General features: G+C 39.8%; 1 protein-coding gene across 1 annotated transcript in view; it reads right to left on the reverse strand.

Annotated features, from left to right (window-relative positions):
- Nucleotides 1-20,848, reverse strand: part of AKAP11 (A kinase (PRKA) anchor protein 11) — a 21,177-nt gene extending 329 nt beyond the window's left edge. The window contains exons 1-6 of the mRNA XM_010158826.1: nucleotides 20,789-20,848; nucleotides 14,840-14,956; nucleotides 10,955-11,002; nucleotides 9,149-9,283; nucleotides 7,880-8,144; nucleotides 2,774-7,424 (exon numbers count right to left, since the gene is read on the reverse strand). Coding sequence (XP_010157128.1) covers nucleotides 2,774-7,424; nucleotides 7,880-8,144; nucleotides 9,149-9,283; nucleotides 10,955-11,002; nucleotides 14,840-14,956; nucleotides 20,789-20,848 — 5,276 coding nt within the window. The remainder of the gene's footprint in view (nucleotides 1-2,773; nucleotides 7,425-7,879; nucleotides 8,145-9,148; nucleotides 9,284-10,954; nucleotides 11,003-14,839; nucleotides 14,957-20,788) is intronic.
- Nucleotides 20,849-21,775: the final 927 nt, after the last annotated feature.

A 21,775-nucleotide genomic window follows, 5' to 3' on the forward strand; every position in this document is an offset into this window, starting at 1 on the left:
TAATTTGTAACCTATTCTCAACAGAAGAAATGGAGCAACCAGAAGAATTTGAAATTTCAACAGGCTTAGGTCATGGATTGCTATTTGGAATTTTTTCACCAGCAGACAAAGGGAATGGCACAAATAATTCCCTCATGGGGAAGATTATTTGCTATCAAGCATAGAAGGCACTGTAGCCTTACAGACTGGATATCAAAATACACTTTTCAAGCAGAAAACTTATCATTTTTTAACTTGTCCACCATAGGACAGTTTGGCTCTTGTCGCCTGCCTGCTTTTGGTACAACCAGCTAGGTGGTCAGGCAAAGTACTGAAGTATACGCTGGTGTTTAAAATGTTAGAATCCCATTTTTTAAAAAGGTCTTCCTGTAGATAAATTTGTCTTCCTACTTCAAGAAAGTGTAGCAACACATGATCTGTACACAATTTTTCCCTCAGGAAATAAATTTAATTTTTCTATCCACAAAACAATCAAGCAGGTATCTCAGCAAAAGTCTTCAAGAGACACTTTAAAAAGTTTGCTAACTTTAAAGAAGTCTGAACTCCTTATAAAAAAGGTTACAACATGAGAACATGCAGCTACGAACTTAGTTTCAAGAGCACGCTGCGATTATCCATATACAGGTGGAGTGGCAGAAAGTTCAAGGAAAACGATCACCCTACTCCCACCACAGCGAGCAGCCACTGTAACATTCGCTATTTACAAAGCCAACCTTAAACACATCACCGACACCCCTTTGCTTCAGTGAGCCCCACTTTTTGCTGACAAATACGTAGCTTAGAGTAAAGTTTAACGGTTTGAACTTGAACCCATTTGGTCAATACAAAGGTGATTTTTTTCTAACCATTTTTATTTACAGTTACACCATCACCAGTTCTTTTCACCACACAAGGCAGCCTCTCAAGAAATGTATGCTGGAGCACCTCTCCTGTGATGAAAGGCTGAAAGTATTGGGCTTGTTCAGCCTGGAGAAGAGGAGGCTCCAAGGAGACCTTATAGCACCTTCCAGTGCCTGAAGGGGCTACAAGGAAGCTGGGGGGGGCTTTTTACAAGGGCCTGTAGTGACAGGACAAGGGGTAACGGGTGTAAATTGAAAGTGGGGAGGTTTAGATTGGATATCAGGAAGAACTTCTTCCTGGAGAGGGTGGTGAGGCAGTGGAACAGGTTGCCCAGAGAAGCTGTGGATGCCCCATCCCTGGGAGTGTTCAAGGCCAGGCTGGATGAGGCTTTGAGCAACCTGGTCTAGTGGAAGGTGTCCCTGCCCATGGCAGGGGGGTTGGAATTAGATGGTCTTTAAGGTCCCTTCCAACCCAAACCATTCTGTGATTCTATGATTCTATGCAATATATACCATACATTAGATGGCAACGTGAAACACTTACAAATTTTGTCATGTCAACACCCTAATATCACCTCCTTGTCACAGATCTGTAATAAACAGTTTCTCTTCAAACCCTGTATTTTATTGCTGTCATACTCTAACTAGAAACTTTAAGTAATATTTTTAAGTGAATCAGAAAGCCTATCGTTGATACTGCAGGTATAGAAACACATCACCACATTACTACTGGTTTTTTTTGGTCAGACACTGAGTAAGGCCTCAACCCCGTTGCGCAGAGATCCGCAACAGACATCTCATTTAGCGCTTTTATGCTGCTAGAATTTTAGTTGAATGCTTTCACTGAAAGACCATAAAAATGAAACCAGATCTTAAGGTTTTCTGCCAAAGTTACACACTCCCCTTCCCCTAAAACAAGTATTTCCACTTGAGTCTATGGAGCAGAAGCTAGTATGTACGTGTTTCATTATCAAACCCTGAATAGTTCAATTCAGTCCCACTGTAGCCTTTAGGCACTGAATAGATAAAAATCAATTTTATTATCCATCATGATGCCCCTCTAGAAACCAGGAAAAGTAACCTTTAGCTATTGAAAGGAATTCACACACACACAGAGAGAAGTAGGAAAATCAATATTACTATAAACTGGAAAAAACAACACGATAAAGACTTCTTGGACCCGATGAAGGGGAGATTTCAAGTCACAGATGACTGCACAGGCAGTTCTAGGAAACAGCTGCTGTTTGCCCATATCTGTAGGCCTATTAAAGGAAACTTGGTATTAGCCTTTGCTAGATACACAGGAATTTGAAAGTCAGCTCCTTGTCTACCGTGTTACTGTTCCATAAGATAAAGCGTGGTTTAGTAAGCTGGTTTTTCTTAACGCAAGGGTTTTTTTCCCAGTAATAAGGACGCTGTCACAATACAGTCACAATCAAAATAAAACCTCCATGCTATCAAGCAATGGCTAGTTTGGCCACTACCATATGCTGGCCCTACAGACAAATGCAAAAATAAAGCTCAAGTTTATATTTTAGCACAGAAGAAGAAATACAACTAGGTAACAAACCTGGATTCCGTCATGGCTCACAGATCAATAAACCTGTAAGATCTACTACTCTCTACTGTTCGTAAAAATAACAGCATTTCAAGCTGAAATAGTAAGTTCCGCTTATTAGTCACCTACTGGAACACATGCATGCTGATACACCTTGAAACCTTGGTTTCAAGCTCCCACACGTGCATGGAAAAAACTTGGGTTTCCTTCTAGTCCTGAATCATTTAAATATTACCAGAAGAGTGAAAAGAAAGGATTCAGAACATAATGCATATATTCCTTTTTAAGGAAGCCCAAACCTCTGAACACATATTTGTATGAATAATCCTTCTTTTTCGGGTACAAAGTGCAAGAAAAAAAAAAAAATTAGTATTACCTTATGTTAACTGCCTGACCAATATTAGTCATAGCTGATGTCATTATTTCAGTAGTTAGGCTTTCAGCAAAACTGACTCCATCTTGTCCAATACCACTGTCAGCTGTCAGACTCGTGTAACTCAGCTCTCCTTCTGCTTTCTCCAAGGCCGCAGTAGCCCCCTTGTCAGGAAGCACTGTCTTCTGCTCTACATCAACGTGAATTTTAGGAATATCAAGCTGAAACACTCTTGATTTTTGACAGGCACCACCTAATCCTGAATGAAGAAGATGCCTCACTGGAACGGAGGATTCTGGCGCGGGCAGACGACGAGACGTACTTTCTGTACAGTACCGATGTTCCTTCATACTGCAGCATCTACAGACAGTTCCAGAAAAAGGAGACAGTTTCTCAGTATACGAGAACCTATCCCCATTTTTTCTGTTTTCAGCCACGTGGAGAACAGCCGACTCTAAACTCATTTCTAAAGTATCATCAGCCACTTTCCTAGCATATTGTTCTATAGCTCGAATTATGCCTTCACTGTAGCCATTTTCATTTAAACTGCCTGTACTGTGATACAGTTTATGATCTGGGGAGAAAGGAAGAAATGTCCTAGAAAATCTTGTTTTAATAAGATCCCCTGTGACTTCATCAAAATCAGTCTTTTTATATAGACAGGAATCTGTCAGAGACTTTGGCAAACACGCTCCCGACGTTTTCAATTTCCTCCTGACGTCGCAAGTGATACTGCGAGCAAGGGATTCCGAAAAGCGTAACAGCTCCGCGCATCCCGTTCTCCCTGTGCTGAGCCTCCTTTCATATGCCTGGTCTTCACAGTGATGAATGCTGCTTTTCACACGCTGCACTGCATCTCTAGTCACCGCTTTGATCAGCTCCATCTTACCGTTCACCTGTGCGTTTTGCCCAGGAACTGTCTTTCTGTTGTATCTCAATCTGGTTTTTCTAGCAGCCTGCTGTAAGCCTGACTTGATAGACCTATAAGCAAGTCTGCTAGCATACTGATCCATTAACAGTTCAGCACTGCCACCTTCTCTTTTCAAAACTCGAATGATATGATCTGCGTATTCATCAGTCACGCTTTCACAGCTTGGGTATTTGGAAGTCAAACCTGTTACGCCTGAACCTTGTGGTAAATGAAGCACAGATGAATCTCCCTCCCCCAGCCACTGGTCCCGCACTGGACCGCACCGTTCTTTTGAACTGTAATCTTTATCACCTTTCCTCAGATAAAGGCAATCCACCTGACAGTTAACCTGCTTCAACCTCAAAAGTTTACAATGCCTTGATTTCACTATTTTCTTGGCCTCACTGATGACTTTTCCTGCCATATCACCTGCATAATTCCATAAAGAATTGCATGTCTCTTCTGGTATACTTATAAATGCAGTATATCCACATCTTTTGTTTTGCATACCAAACTGAACCGGTCTATCAGCTTCTCCTTCATTTCTTTTACCCTCTAAATGGGAAGCAGCCAATTCAGTTGCTACTGAAACAATATGGCTAGCTAAACAATCTGCATACTGAATTGTTTTTTCTGAATGCTCCTCTTTCCCAACAGGCACTTCAGAATGATCTTCATCCTCACTACTTTCCACTTCTTCAGAAAGCGAACGCATGAGTTTCAGCATAAACTCCTCGTTTTCTAAAGAGTCATGCTCAGTTTCAGACAAACCAGCAGCAGACGGATTGTAGGGTGTAGAAGGTGGTGTTGCAGGTGAAAATTCCTTTGCTAATTCTCCTTTGAGTTTCTTAGATAGTTTTCTTAGGTTTCTTTCAGAACTACTTTGACATGGTACTAAAGGAGTTGGTGGGGGTGTACCAGGCATTACACAGGTATTTCCATCTTTGAGACTTGATTTATCTTCCATCTGCAAAGCATCTTCACTGCCAAACAGCCCTGAAGAAAAGCTATTTGCATGCAGGAAACAATCAGCCTGCCGGTAATTCAAAGGTCCTAATGAGGGTTTCTGAATATCATGGGGTTTTGAGGGCTTGTTTAAGGATGTTATTGAGCAGCTTCCTGTATCTGTAAAGTCCTCTAGAACACGCCTAGCAAAAGTCACATTGGAACAAGGTGGTGGTGATTTTGAAGAAAACCTGTGTCCTTTTTGTTCCAGACGGCAATCTTTAGATTCTGAAAGACACTGAACAGAAGGAGTTGGAGGAAGAAAAAATTTACATGGATTATTCAAAGGCATCTGTTGCTGTTCCACATTTGTAGACAGGTTACTTTGTTTCTCGGCCTCCTGCTTCTTTATCACACACGGTTCTTTCCTAGTGACACCTGCGTAAGCCTGAGAGCTCACATCACATGCTAAATTCTCACTAGTGTTGCGTAACGCAGCTTTACTTTCATCCACGGACTGTTTCATGACATACTTCGCCAGGTGATCTGCAAACACATTCTTGGGGAAATCTTGCACATGAGGTTTCTTATCTACTATTTTTCTTGTTATAAAATCCGTATACTCTTCTACGGCTTTTGTTACTCTAGATGAGGTTATGGCTTCATAAGCTTCATTGACTATCATATCTACCATAGTTCCAGAGAAAGTATTAATGCCTTTTGAACCACTTGTTAATTCGGAATTATTGTTCACTCCAGATCTGGCACTTGTTTGTCTGGTATTGTTTTGGTTGTGTAAGAGGGATGGAGTATTTTCAGGACTCCGACTGTGATCTGAAGTTAAGTATATATTTCTGAAAGAAGCTACTTCCTCCTCGCTCTTTCTGCTTGTGAAAAGTGGATGAGTGGAGTCCTTGCATATTTTCACACTGTCATCAGAATTCAGAGCAGTGGTTACTTTCATTTTATAAGCATCAGAGGAAACGTGACGTTGACAAAGAGTTCTTCCAGCTAAGGGCACAGGTATTGAACTTACAACACCAGAGGTGCAAAACAGAGCTTGCTGTACTGTATATTCCTTCTTGGAATCTTGGATTGGCTTCAGTGCTACCCTATCATTAAAATTAGGAAAAGCTGTGGAAGTCTGTGTTGATTCTAACATACTTTCTGCGCTCACATATTTAATGTTGTCCATGGAAACACTAATGGCTGCTTGTGTTGTGAAGGTCACATCAACTTGAGACAATTCAATAAAAGCCTCCTGAATGACAGATTCCGACAAATCTCTGGCGTAGGATCTTACCACTTTGTCTTCATAATCAAACAAAGAAGGCTGAGCAGCTGTGGGTGTCGATGGATAGGAAAACTGGCATACTTCCATGATTCCTTCAAACACAAGTTCTTCAGCGAGGTCTGCTGCAAACCGCGCAACCGTGTTGGTAAATATTTGCTTCTTTACGTGCCGCAGTTCTTTCAAAGCGCCGGTTATTGCTTCACTCACCAAGAAGTTTGCTATCCCACTGATGGCGCGCTCCTTCAGGGAGATCGCTCTCCGTCTCCCAATCTCGTAAAAAGCCATTTGAAAGACAGAAGAAGTTAACCTGGCAGCCAAATGACAAAGGGCATTGGTGCACGAAGAAACGCCTTTCTGCAGGTCTTTAAACGCGCTGCCAAGACTTTTCTCGACCAATTCAGTTGCGAATTTTTGAATGCTATCTCTAACCATTAGTGATTTATGCTTAGATTTTGTCGGTTTATCTGGCTCCTTACCCATTTTCATTTTGAGACCTGGGGCTTGAACTTTTTTCTCTTTCAAAGCAATCCCTTTGTGTTTCCCGTCACTTCCTGCACGTACGTGTTCTGATGAGGACTCGGAATGAAAAACAGAACCCAGTATTTCAAATGAAACACTATCGGCGTATGCTGAGTAACCACCGTAAGCTGCGTCGTGGGGACTTTGACCTGTCCCATCTCCCTCAAGATTCATGCGACATAAACACTCAGCAGAGCCACAGCTCCCCAGTGGGCTGAAAGCCGATGATCTGATAGGGCTAAACAAGCCCCCGTTCTCCTCCCCTGATGTTTTAACGGGGCGAGGGGAATCGGGGACATCAAAGATGCTGCTATACGGCGATTCTGGTTTACGAGGAGTTGGTTTCTTTACATTGGCTGGGAGAGTGGGACGATCAAACTTGAATTTCTGAGGATTCATTGTAACGCTTGAAGACGACAACTGTTCATGCGCAGCCCTCCTTTTCTGGGAGGGATTTCCTAGGATGGGTTCCCTAATGACTTTACAAGAGTTTTCCAAGGCTTGTTCCAGTTCATCAAACTGATCAAAACTATCAAAAAATTCACTCACTTCTGAGTCTGAATCCTCTATACCATCTTTCAGTACTGGAATTTTGGGCAGCTGAAGTTTTGCCTTCAAGCTTTTCTGATATCCTTCCTCATCTAAGAAGATGATGGGACTTGGGCTGGAGCAATCGGACTCAGAGGATTCAGCTGGAGAGGAGGAAAACAACGTTTTACATAAAAAATTAACACCTTGATCAGAAGGATTATATGGCTTATAGAAACTCCTTTGTATCCAAGGATCAGAAATTGTGGTTGTAACTGAATTTTTTACTGAGGACAGCTCCTTAAGTCCCAAAATATCAATCAGAGTAGAAGATGTGGCAGATGACTTTCGACGTGCAGAACCCACAAGAATCTTCGAGTCAAGAGCTTCTGAACATGGAGACAGGATGGTCTGTGATGCAGCATCTCGATTGTTTCGAGATGTAAAGCTGCATGCACCTGAAAGGAAAAAAAAAAAAGACCGCTTCAAAACCAAGAATTTTCACAGAACTACAGAAAATTAGGGACAGATTTTGATGGCAATCATTGGGTTTGTTATGGCTGAAAAATGGTAACTGATCTTTCATGATTAAAACAATCTTTCATTTTTTTCAAATCCTATTATATTAATCTAATCACTGACAAATTCATGTAATTTTTAGCACACAAAGCAGAACAAGATTCTATTTGATCTGCAACTGACATTGAGATTAGAATCTTCAGTTTATGAGTTGACAAACTGTTGTGAAAAGAACAGGAAAAGAAAATTTCAATTGCGTAATACCCCTTTAAAAACATGAATAATGTAAAAAAAAAAAAAATTACTATTTATTTACATTTACTCTCTCATGAAAACCCAACAGCCTACATTTCAAATAATAATTTTGACAAGTCAACAGCACTCCAGAACTTACCAGCACTTTGTGTCTTTGAAGGCTCATCTTCATCCAAGTGTTCAAAAGCAGTGACAAAATCATCCTCGATTGAAGAAACTGACTGATTAGTGTCATCATCTTCTCCATGGGAAGTCTCTGTTTGATGTTTTGGAGATGAGTTTATTTCCACTGTGTATCTTATGCCTGTGGTATACTTGCTCAGCAAGGTAAATATATAATCAACTTTGATCCTTGGGAATGAAGGAGACAGTCTCATCACACAAAACACTTCAGGAAGTTGATTCTTGAAAAAGAGAGCAACAAGAAAATAAACATAACAACCTGGAAGGATTTCAACTGTCAGGACTAACAAGGGATTTCTTCAATGCATTTTTATGAACACTGAACAATTTACAAATATTGTAAAGATAAGAAAATGAACAGAACAGTTTGTGTAAAGTGACAGTTAAAAAAATCACTGACTCATTTTCCTAACTTCTGCATTCTGAATAAATCATTGCAATAAACCAAACAAAAGGTTGTATAATATAACCCTGATAATATGTACCCAAGAATCTATAAATTAAAGAATGCATGTTAAAAATCTGTAGAGGAAGACAGTATTTCAAAGCACACTTATGCCGAATCGTACTTTGGTTTATAGAATTTGTTCCGTCAAGGTATTTTTAACCATATATGCAACATAATCACACTTAACATGCATGATTAGTCAATATGGTTTTAAGATGTTTGCTTTAACAACATTTATTATTGCAAATAATGTAATTTAAAACATATTAATAATATTGGAAATAAATATAATGGAAATCATAGCATTAACAACATTTATAATTGTAAATAATTTTTTAATAAGAAAAGAGCCCACTGTATCTATGAACACCTAACATTCTCATAATTTTTGGCACCTCTGTTTCAAGACGAAAAGTCTGCCAAGGATGAAAGCAATACCTGAGCAGAGCAGAGGTAAGTAACTTGACAAGTTTCATTTTTGTACCAAACTGGAAGTGAAAGAGTCTATAGTCCAGCAGAAGCATGGGATCAGCATCATAATTAAATTTTGGTTAAATATTTTCTGTTAATAATACAGCACTTGAAAGCACCAAGTTAATTTTGAGATTTTCTAACATTAATTTTAAAGAAACTGGTAGAACACGAAAACATAAATATTACTGTGGTAAGACGGCCCAAAAACACAAGCAAGACAAGGTGTGGTATAACTAAACTCTCTATGAAGCCAAATAATATGCTTCTGTAATTAAGACATGCAAGAAGATACAGAATGTTCACCTGCTGTTTCACAACATAAGGTTTTGTCAAGGTTTTCTTCACATCTTTTAGAAATACAACCTCGTTTTCTTTTAGTTTGCCCAGCTGGAGAGATTTCAGAACATCTGGGAGCTCTGCAGAAACAGCTACCAACTCCTGATTTAAATATACAAACACGTTGAGAATACAAAGTGAAAAAAAAACCCATGAAAATTATAATGCTTTTGATCTCATACCCCTACTAAATAGTAACAGCTGCTAAATTGGGTAAAGATTCTCTTCTCTTTCTTATTTCTTGCCCCATGTCCCACTTACACTCTCCAACTGTGGTGTAAAACTCATGTAAACAGGCTTTAATTCAGTCCACACTCATCTCCAGCTCACTGTTCTAGCAAAAGAAGAAATTCCACTGCTTGTCAGGGGACAGAAGAGGCTTAAAAGTCATAAAGGAGAACCTCGTAAGCACTGAAAAGAAGCTGCACATCCTACAAGGTACGCAGCTACAAGGAGAAGATTGAACTCAGCTAGCAACGGCTCTCAGTGGAACTCTACCTGCTCTTAGTGTGCCTTATTGGAATGGTGTTTTAGCCCACTATTAGAAAAACAGGGACAAGGCACTTCTTTAAGCATGATCTTGGATAACTTGGACCTTAAATCATCCAATTCCAACTCCCTTGCCATGGGCAGGGACCCCTTCCACTAGACCAGGTTGCTCAAAGCCTCATCCAGCCTGGCCTTGAACACTCCCAGGGATGGAGCATCCACAGCTTCTCTGGGCAACCTGTTCCAGTGCCTCACCACCCTCTCCAGGAAGAACTTCTTCCTGATATCCAATCTAAACCTCCCCACTTTCAATTTAAACCCGTTACCGCTTGTCCTGTCACTACAGGCCCTTGTAAAAAGTCCCCCCCAGCTTCCTTGTAGCCCCTGCAGGTACTGGAAGGTGCTATAAGGTCTCCCCGGAGCCTTCTCTTCTCCAGGCTGAACAAGCCCAACTTTCTCAGCCTGTCCCCATAGCAGAGGTACTCTAGCCCTCTGAGCATTTGATTGATTAGCAACATTGATAAAACTTTGAACAAAAACAGGTTGAGAGTTTGGTTTTGTGCTTTTATACACTGGAAAACTACTACAGCAATATCTATCTACCAAGACCTGGACCGAGTAGAAGTGTGAATTTGCACTATAAACACATATATTATGGGTTATACTGATGTGTAAATTGTACTGGAAGATTAAATCCTTAATTTCTTAAGACGGCATGGCACAACCCCGCTGGTTTGCTACACAATTCCCTTCTAAAATAAGGTTTCCCCATCTAAGTCTCCAGAATAGTATCTTAAACAGTAACCATAATGCTGTCCCCCACCAGCAATTCGCAGCCAGCAGTCAATTCCGTAAAGTTTTGGTTTGCAGGTGGCAACTGCACCGTATTAATAAGCACAACTCGACTAAGGAGAAGGTTACAAACCTGATATACTGATACACACATTTTTAAAACAAACAAACAAAAAAAAACAACACCCCACTTAGCCCAAAAAAACCCACATGCAACACAAATCCCACCCCCAATTTAAGGGAGCTATTCTAGACTATTCCAGTGCAAAGAGTGGCCCAGGTAATGTTTTAAATAGATATAAAACACTGATGTTTGTATTAAGATAATTATTTTCCAACCTCGATGATATTTAAAACTTACATTAAATGCTCAAGGTACACATATTTCATTTCTCAAACACCAAAATTCTTCCCCCTAAGAAGTTAGGCACTACTTAGAAGAAATCACTAGTGCTGAAGAGCATTATTTTCCAGTATAGATACACACTGTACCTGCAAATGAGCCACACCCATCTCTTCAGCAAAACCCATAAACGTAATCTGTAAAAGAAATACAGGAACATAATGAAGTACAGAAAAGAACTTTTTCGTTTTCTGCAGAGAATTAAGGGTTAAAAATTCAGCAGGCTTTACTATAAAGCTTCCTTCTACTACCATGAAAACCCTTAGAGTAGCGTAGCTTGCTCAAAAAGTAGCTTGGTCTTCCATAAAGACTAGTACTGCTATGCTATCTGACTTGTGAAAGGTAAGACCAAACTAAAGAGCAGATACAGCATTTAAAACTCACTACATGGAAATTTTTTTAGTGGCCTATTTAGCTGGTATACACTGAGCAGAACTTACTATATCTATTAAAATAAGAATGATTTTGAAAGATCAGTGCTCATCTGTCTTTGCTTCAAGCTGGACATGTGTAAAACAGTTCCTGTCTGAAATCTGTCCATGCTAACTAAACGTGAGGCATTTGGATATAATGAAGAGAACATGATGTCAACACATTATACAATTTACCGCGTAAACTGATTAGCCTAAGGCCAAAACACAACAGATTACTTAAGCCACATGTTTGCATGCAGTATCCAAGTAGATAAACCCCTAATGTAAAAGAATTTAAATATTTAACCTCAAAAAAAAAAGTCTCGTCAGGCTCAGGAGTCTGGTACATGTCAGAAATGTCAGCTTTACCTCAGGTCCTTGTGCTTGTGGACAGAGGAAATACTTAATCTTATATTCTTCCTCTCTTCTGTCTACAGGTGTCTTGTATCATTCAACATAAATGGGCCAGAGAGAACCACTATTTTGGTTTACCTTCATTCTTCAGAGTAGGATCATGATCTATTTTACATCCACTACTCAAACTCGGTTTCAAACGTCAGATTTCCTCAGTTCTCATTTACTATTTCCCTAATGACAAAACAGCAGTGTATCTGCATACTCAACAGAAAAATCCCAGATCATTTATTTTCAAAACAAGGTTGTAAGAAAATAAATTTTGCTTCCTTTTTGTAGTTTGGAATAAAGCACAAAGATTAAATACTTGCACTGATGTTTGGACTTCAGTTTCATTTGGCTTGGATTCAGTTATTTCACAGCACTATGTAATCGAGTGAAGTTTATGTACTGAAGTCACAGCTCACACTACATTTGTAACAATTACTCCCTGTTACTGTAAGGCAGTCAGTTGGGTCTCATGTTTAAAAACAGTAAAGAACATCACTACGTCTGTAATCAGTTATTAACTGGTTCAGCTACTTGCTTCTGCAGACACAGAATCTAGGAAAGAGACAAATCTAGAAAACAAATGGCTGAAAACCAATTCTGTTTTGAACTGTATTTGAGTTTTGAATATGTTCTTTCAACGTGTGCCAAAAAAACCCACCAAAACTTTCTTTTAAAATGAAATCATACTAACACATTAAAAATGCTGACTTGTTTATTTCATGGGGTTTTATGCTGGGAAGTCACTGTGCCCCCAGAAATGATCTTCCTGTTTACATCCACTTATCCTTATTTCAGTTATGAGAAATTTGTAAATGAAACAATGCTTTGCAGCAGCACTCCAAATAGCTCCGGACAAATTACAGTCTCCAGCACCGTGCTCACTGTGTTAACTGTGAAACAACCCCGTTAACTGTGAAACAACCCCGTTTGAGCAACAGATCCTTCAATTCCTACTTCTTGTCTTCAACCCCTAAACATTTTATCTGTACCACATCTGCAAGGCACCTTTCAGCTTCTACATCTTTTATCTGTACAGTACCTACAATATGAACTGAATTCCTCCACAGAAGAGGCAAAATATCAAACAATTTGAAGGACTTGGAAAAAAACCCTAAGTTTTCCGAAGAACATTTTCAGAGGCTTCAGTGTTTTGTTGCTGTTGTGTTTTTTAGGTAGGCGGTTTTTGTTAGCTTTTAATGGGCATTTGCTCTTTTGTCTTCTTATGTGCCCTTTCCTCTTCCTCAGGATAATGATTCCAACCTTTTCCTTCTCCCATGGGATAACTCATTGTGCAAGATAGGACAGTATGCAGGAGTCATTGCTTCACACAGATGAAGGCCAACCAGTCCATTTGTACACTGATGGGCCAGCAGACTGCTGTCACAGACCGCACCACTGCTAGATTTGCCTATTTTTGCCTCCATTACAACACTAATTTGCATTTCTTTATTGTGCCCAAACTCCAGCTTTCACAGGAAAATAATCACCTTTTAAGACCTTGAACACGTCTGAAATTAGTATGCCACCTCATGCTGGTGGTATACTAATACTCCCCAAGATGTTGGGGAGTAGGCCAGGGAGATAGAAAGGCCAACCGTTGGTAACACAAATCTTTAACCTAAAAACAGTGTATGAGACACTGTATTTGAAGGTCATAATAACCCAGGGGTATAGAGGAAATGAATTAAAATGGTACAGGAAACCTAAATTCTGTTTTTCCTAAGTCTGAGTAATTATCTTTGCAGTCCTAATAATGGTTTTTAGCCTTACTTTGCATATAGGTGTCTTTTCCTATATTTTTATAAGAAAAAATTACCAGTTCTGTAGCAGGATATTGACCCTCTTACATTTCAAGCACAGGGCTCTTAATTGCTTGAGCTAATAAGGTAACTAAATATAGTCAGCTATGCTTCTCCATAGGGACCATCATCACAGGCCTATAAACCACATTGCCAGCTATTTGCTACAAGGAGGAAAAAAAAAGGGGGGGAGGGGAGGCAATGTTTGAGGGATTGCATATCTAGAACATGGTCTGTCTGAACAGACCCAGCCAAGCTTTTGCCCCCTCCTCCACTGCTTAACTCTTTTCCTTACTTCTAATGTATCAGAGCTCTCCATCTTTCACAAATTCAACTTCTTGTCTGGTCCCCAAATATCATCACCTCAACATCCAGCCAGTCCCAAAAACCCTGATGACATCCACGCAATCCTAACTCATCTCTGCTGGTCAAACAGTCTGCCCCTTCCTAAGTCTGCCTCCTGCTACTCCTTATCCAGTTCTCAGACTTCTCTAAATGCTCTGTGAGTCTTTTTTGCCTCATTTCCTCCTCTCTCACTCAGCTCCTCTGCCTGGCCACTTCAGGTCACCCCCTCCTTCTCTAGGCTCCCTGTCAGGCCTGTCAATTACTTAGTTATCTTCTAAACCACTTAAAACAAGATACATAGTACATGTTGCTTCCTACTTTTTTTCTTTTCCCTTTGGAGAAGCTGCTGCCTTGTAACTCAAGCAGTTCTATTCATTCCCCCTGTACTGGGCTTGTGCGGTGGCAGTTTGGTAGAGGGGCCACAGGGGTGGCTCCTGTGAGAAGCTGCTAGAAGCTTCCCCAGCTCCAAGTCAGACCTGCTGCTGGGCAAGTGGCAGGGCCTCTGGGATAACACACGTAAAGTGGGGGGAAACTGCTGCAGAACCTGCAGCAGAGAGAGGATGGGATGTGAGAGAGACAACTATGCAGACATCCACGTCAGTGCAGGAAGGCGGGAGGACGTGAGCTGGAGAGCAGAGGTTCCCCTGCAGCCCGTGGTGAGAGGGCAGGCTGTGCCCTGCAGCCACGGAGGGTCACGGGGGAACAGAGACCCCCCTGCAGCCCTGGGGGGACCCCACGCTGGAGCAGGCAGCTGTACCCGAAGAGCCTGTGACTGCATGAAACACTGGCAAGAGCGTTCATATAAAGCAGAAATGTCATTTTCAAATGCTACAGCTCTTTTCAAGACTACAGTGACTGAATTAAAAACTGAAGAGAGGGGGTACAGATTTTACAGCCAGAAACTTGCCCCATTGTTCGCATTTAGTACCCTGCGACTTCCCATACTGCTTCAAGCTAAATAATTTCCTACCATAACCACAAAACCCATATAAATGGTCAAGTTATGCCAAACCTCAATAAAATTATCTTGTTCTTCTTGATTTAGACATTCCTCTGCTGACACATTGCACAACTCTTTTTTGCTGTGTAGCAGTGACTTCATAGAGTGCAGTACACGTTCACCAAAACTCTAGAAAACAATGAAAAAAAAATGTAAGACAAAACCCAAAAATGCATGTTTCATTTTGGATAAAGGGTCCTTCTATCTATCCCCTGCCTCCCATAGGTTTCCCTACTCTAAGTACTATTTCAAATTACTTTGTATATAAATCACTGGGTTGAAGTTTAAATTTACTTCACGACATGGAACTGTAACAGACACGTTGTTTTCTTCAAGCAAGGCTTTTATTCCAAAAGCCAATGACCATTCTGTGTAAAAAACAGGTGAAAACATGCAGACTTTGAAAAAAGAAACAGATGCATCCAAGAAGAAAGCCAAGCCCCACGTATTCCTTCTACCAAAGTCTGTATATGGAACTTTTCCATCAGCTTTTCCTTAAAAAGGTTGAAAAGCAAATTTAGCCAAGGAAAGTAATGGAGGTGGCTTCGAAAGTAAAAGGGGAAGAAAATAAATTAAAAAAACTCCATAAAAATCCACACATTCTCCTTTCCCATCCCTTGAAGAATATGAAACAACTAACTTAATCCCATGTAAATACTTCTTGTAACTTTTCTTGTATTTACACTTATGCTGGCATGCAAGCACCCACAGATGGCTAAAAAAGGCTTAAGAATCTGAGACTTTCTCCCTGTGCAACGAAGTGCAGCAGAACAAAAGAATTATCACCCCTGGTATCTGAAGTCAAATAAAACAAGACAGAACAACAGCAAAAACTGGTTCACTCAGCTTGTAATAGACAATATCCTCTCATTTTAAGAAGTTAGCAACCCTCTTTTTTTTTTTTTTGAATTGTCATTTCTCTAGCCAGCAGTAAGGTTAAAGAAGAAAAATATGATGGTGATATAATTATAACCAGTTAATCCAGTTGCTTCTCTACACAGCTGGCCTGTTAAAAATGAAGTGAAAAAATCAGTGTCCAGTTTATGCCAAGTTATGTCAAATTTGCATAGCTTCTTAAACAATAGCAGAAGTGCTAGATAGCCAAATTCAGTCAGAGAATGCTTTACATTTCTGGTACTCCCACAGCAAAAAATAACCCCTCTATGGTAAAAAGTGATTATTACATATTACAGTTAAACCTGAAGAAAGATTTTGGTTTGGCTTTGTGGAGTTCCCCCCCTCCCCCTTAGAAAAAAAATGGTGTCAGGTACATGGGAAGCCCAATTATTACAGCAAGGCCAGGAAAGCATTTCTAGAATGAGCAGACAATATCAAAATAGAAACTTCACTTTGGGACCCTTGAAATTACCAAAACGTATTTCAGAATGTTAGCAAACAAGGCCCAGACTACCCCCCCAGACAGCTAAGGCCAAGTGACATCAAAGCAGTCAAACCAGTCATTTTTATGGAAAAGTAACAGCTGAACTATTTTAAAATGCATTTAAGGCAACTATTGGGTCATATATAATAAATTAATGAGCTGTTCATCTAATTTCCACTTTCATCTATTCCTTTGTCCCTCCACATATTTAGTTGCAATTTCCTCCACACTTCTGTAATACATCTTGTACTTCTCCAAGTATGCTGACTTGATTCTGGTCTTGATTCTGTTTTCTCTAAATTTACAGGTGGCTGCAACAACAATACTGTTCAACGACCCTCCCCCAGTAGCTCCCCCATTCACCATACCAAAGTCATCTGTGAAGTCAAACAAACACGTTGAAAGGTCTTGTTTGCAGATTCTACAGTAACTTAATCAGTGACAGCACTCAAAATAGTAATTAAAAAAAGTCAAACAACATGACCTGCTACTTTCCTGCAGACCAACCGTGATCCAGTTTGAGAAAGGCTTATCATTGTTCTCTAGTAGTTAGCTTTTCTAAGGCCACAAACTTACTACATGCTTATTTAAAAGCAAGTATTTTCCCTAGTTTAACATCCTGAAATAAAAGGCAAGATTTATAAGTAGAACAGGAGTATGGTTTTAGAAACTATTATCATTGAAGTGAAGGGGGGTGAAAAAAAAAAAAAAATCAAGATTTTGGAGAATACAGAGTTGAAATAGAAGAAGAAACATGCAACAATCAAAAAATATCTCCTTCAGGTCTGGAAGGACCAGCATATAAGACTATAGGCAGGTCTAGTAGCACACCGATGGTGGGGCTACATAGCTGAAGCCATAAAGTAACCGTATTTTTAAAAGGAGGAGGAAGGAAGTGATGCCTGTTTTTAAGATCACATTAATGAACATAAAAAAGTTCAGAACATGGAAAAACTAAAGATATGGAAATTAACAGGCAAAATACATACATAGAGAAAAGACCCCATCTATCTGCACTTCCACAGATTATTCACACTGAAATATATGAAGAGTTAGCAAAGCCAGAAAAAGACAGAGTTTTTGAAAAGAAGAATTCACCTGAATGGAGAGAGTAAAGGTTTTTTTTTTTTTATGATACAGTAGATGTAGGTCAGTAGCCAACTTATCAAACTTTGTCTTCAGACTGAAGTCAAACATTACCACCATTATTAATATAATGGGGAAACAGAAGTAAATATGTCAATGAAATCTGACGGTAATTCTCCACAGTAACGAGGTGTCACCAGTTAAGAGGAGGAACAGCATACCATACGGGAAGAACTTGCTCAGCGTGAGAGTATTTTAAAACACAACTGTACAAAATGCAGTTACGTCCTTTAAAACCCAAATCAAGCTTTAAAACAGAATTGCGAGTTCACAAGCTGGGAAGTAAAAGACCTGAGTTGACTTCTCGATGATGGTACAGCAAGGAATGGTCAATCTGATACAGGACTGAAAATAGCAAGCATGACCCTTGTACGCATCCTTCAGTGAAAAGAACTGACAGCAGAGTCACTGAGAAGGACATCCTGTGTAACTGCACACACTGTATCGTCCACATGTAAAAAGAAGATTAACTCCCAACAAGCACGGAAAGTAGGACTATGAAGGATAATCACTGGAATGCAAAAGCTTTCATACAAAAGCAGACTAAAACCTTAGTTTACAGAGTTTCCAAAAAAACAAGGCTAACAGAGGACAGATCACCAACTGTAAAAACATCACGAGGGTGAACATCCGCAAAAGAAAAAAGAAAACATTGAAGAATAACGACATCCATGAACAAACAGGTATAAATTTGCTGTGAATGGCTTCAGCCTGGAATTCATAAGATTTTTTGAACCACAATGCTGTAATAACTAAGACACTTAAAAACAGCAGTAGGGGTTTTGTTTTTAATCTCCCCTCATTACTTGTGAGACTGTATTTAATAAATTCTTCATATTCTCATCAAAATTGTGCTTGTGACAGCAAATGACTGGACTCAATTACAGAGAAATCCTCCTATCCAACAGATAATGAAAGCAAGTTCTCTCACAACCCCAGTCTAGGAGACACTCAACTACATTAAAAACTGAAATCCAGCAAATCCCCAAGAATATCAGCTCCGTTTCGGTAAGGACAAGAGGTCATCTGCCACAAAGGAGTCATTTGTCATTATAAATAATACAATTACTTCCAAAATAAATCAACATATGGCCAAAAAAAAAAAAACCCAAGCAATCTATAAAGCTCTACTTGCTAGGCCTGTGTACTCCTTCCTCACAGAAATTTGAAAGCCACACATCCGGCAAGAAATCCTATTTCAACAGGGAGCACAGATTTTGAACTTCGTAGGTCATACTAGGAAAAAAACCCAAAATATCCTCAAATGTGCACCGAGCAAGACAGACCTGAACAATGAAAATCCTTGTCATGCCTCCAGTTCAGATGAGCAAGTCAAAGTTTTGCAGTGTCCCCTTTGTGGACAGTAAATCAAGAAGTCATTATCTACAGATCCTTCACAGGACACTGGAGGAAATTCTATACTAATTGGTCTGATGAACTGTTTTAAACAGCTGCTCTCTAACATTTCAAACAACCAACAAACCTGATGCCACAATTGGCAGAGAAGTCCAGTGCTTAAGAGTCATGTTTACTCTGCTGTGCTGTAAGAAAACAGCTCTTCCTCATTTTGTGTGCTCTAAGATTCAAACGGACCTAATATTTTAAAGCCATTTCATAAAACTGGAAACTTGGGTTTTAAATGTGCACACCACAGCCATGCACTGACTTTTAAGAGCTACTGCAAGAATTCCTGTTAAGTATTAAAAGTCTTAGGAAGAAGACACGGATCAGACAGCAAACTGTGAATCAACAGAAGATGTAACATTGTGTAACCCTGCTGCCTGGCTCCATAAGAATGGAAGTTCCACGCTGTAAGTAGCCATTCCTCAGGGAAAAATCAAAAGGAGGCAGCTACAAATCAAAACACGGGAGTTTGGCTGTATGAAAATGCATAGTTCTGAGAGAGACCTGAGAAGGGTCACATTCATGTTCCTAGAACCACACAGTACAGAATGTGATGGCAATTAACAGAGCAATTCAGAGAGAGAATATTTTAGGCAACCATTAGAATCAGTGAGGAATCACTGGTCACTGTCATTATCAAGTCTAAAACATGGGGAGGGTGGTGAGGGAGTGGGGGAGCTGGTTTTGTTATTTTTTTTCTTTTTTTAAATTGAAGAGAAAAAAAAAAAACAAAGGGCAGACTAAAAAAAGTCCTCTAAAATCCACTTTATGTTCAGGTTAAGAATACAAAATTACTTGGCTGTAGTTGAATAACTATTCCAGCTGGAGATTTCTCCTAAACCAATAAAATATAAAGGTTTTATACCACGTGTCAAAGTGAAAGAATACCACCCATAATTAAAAACTGCTTAATGTATGGCAGTTAACATTCCATATCAGGACCTGAACAACTGCTTCCCTACCTAGCAGTCCCATAATGCTCACCTTTGCCTTCAAGCACTTTCTACAGGACCTATACCACAGACACTCTTCCCTTACAACAACAGAATCTGCTCATGGAATAAAATAATGCAATTCTCCTGCGACAAGTTTCTCCTCTTAAACATTGCACACACTTCATATAATCATAGAATTGTTTGGGTTGGAAGGGCCCTTTAAGATCACTGAGTTCCAACCCCCCTGCCATGGGCAGGGACACCTTCCACTAGACCAGGTTGCTCAAAGCCTCATCCAGCCTGGTCTTGAACACTTCCACGGATGGGGCATCCACAGTGCCTCGCCACCCTCTCCCGGAAAAACTTCTTGATATCTAATCTAAACCTCCTCACTTTCAATTTAAACCCATTACCCCTTGTCCTGTCACTACAGGCCCTTGTAAAAAGTACCCCCCAGCTTCCTTGTAGCCCCTTCAGGTACTGGAAGGCTGCAATAAGTTCTCCCCAGAGACTGCTCTTCTCCAGGCTGAACAAGCCCAACTCTCTCAGCCTGTCCCCATAGCAGAGGGGCTCCAGCCCTCTGAGCATCTCCATGGCCTCCTCTGGACTCACTCCAACTGGTCTATATCCTTCTGATGTTGTGGGTTCCACAGCTGGATGCAGCACTCCAGGTGGGGTCTCACAAGAGCAGAGTACAGGGGCAGGGACATTTGTAAATAAAGACTTTATTAGTAACCATGGAAAATACACATCTGTCCTCAATCATTATGATTGGATAAATGAATTGGATAAACTGCAACTTTTGAGCAAGTGCTTATAGAATTTGCAAGATAATTGGACAAAGAGTATTTAAATTATTCTGCCTCCTGGTTCAACTTGCGGTATGTTCAACTTACTATATGTCAAAGCATAAAGCAAAGGCAGTTCCTTTGCCTCCTTGAAATGTTGGACAATCAATATTAAAACATACACAGAAGAAAAACAAAAAATATTAAAAACCCAACCAAACCTATCAGCTCACTTGGTTCATTCTCAGACTGTTGTGATAAACACTGAAAGGCTCTGAAATATTTTTTTTTTAATACAGGTAATTACCTTTGTCACAGATATTCTTGGTTTCATTCGGTTACTCTGAGCCCTGGAGTACACATCCATGATTTCACCAGTCTTAGTATCTGATGACAGAAATCTGCTCAAAAGTACCTACAAAAAACATTTATACTTGATTATTTCATGTTTCCCCATTTAGTTTGTATACATTTTGAAAACGGAAGTAGACAAAGCAAGAACCAATAAAAACTTTTTTAAAGCATTTTAAACCTGAGAAAGATTGAACAGCACACCATCCATACTGATTGTCACCTTCAAAACAGTAATGCCTTAACGACTTTTAAAAAGATGTACCAAACATAAAACACACACCTCACAGCTAGTTTCAACTCTTTTCTTTCACTAGATTCCAAGGCTGCATTTGGGGGGCTGAGGGGGGGGAGCCTTTACATTAAATATTGTTCCTCTATTGCTGATACTCCAGTGAAGTTTAACCACAGACTCCTATAACTACCTTTCAACAACCTTGAGAGGAAAATATATTACTTACCCACTCAGCTAGCTGTTTATTTCTTTCTGTCAACTCTAAGTACTACAGACAAACAGGTGTGACTCCTGTTTAAACTAACATGTACCAAAAATCGTGTTCTCTGGCGCTGCTCTGGGAAGTCCTGTCTCTGCTGGCAAAGCACAGGAGACCAAAGATGCATTTACCAATGCTCTTAAATTCATCAACATATGTCAGAAGAGTTTCTGCTCAACTCAGCTACCTTTCTTGGTGTTAGAATTAGGCTTAAGAATAACAACAAAAAAACTACAGCAATCAAATCCTAACAGGTTTTTCCAAATTTCCCTGTTTAATCTGTATCTTTTCCTTACTGCTGATTAATCTGGTTTGTTTCACTCACCTCTACATCCTCCAAAACAGGCAATAAACATAGGTTATTGTAAGGACAGAAAGCATGTGCTGGGCTTTCAAATTCTATGAAAGATTTAATACCATGGTCACACAATTTAGCCAGGAAAAAGAAC

This window comes from Eurypyga helias, unplaced genomic scaffold (assembly GCF_000690775.1).
Source record: "Eurypyga helias isolate BGI_N326 unplaced genomic scaffold, ASM69077v1 scaffold11519, whole genome shotgun sequence".
NCBI lineage: Eukaryota > Metazoa > Chordata > Aves > Eurypygiformes > Eurypygidae > Eurypyga > Eurypyga helias.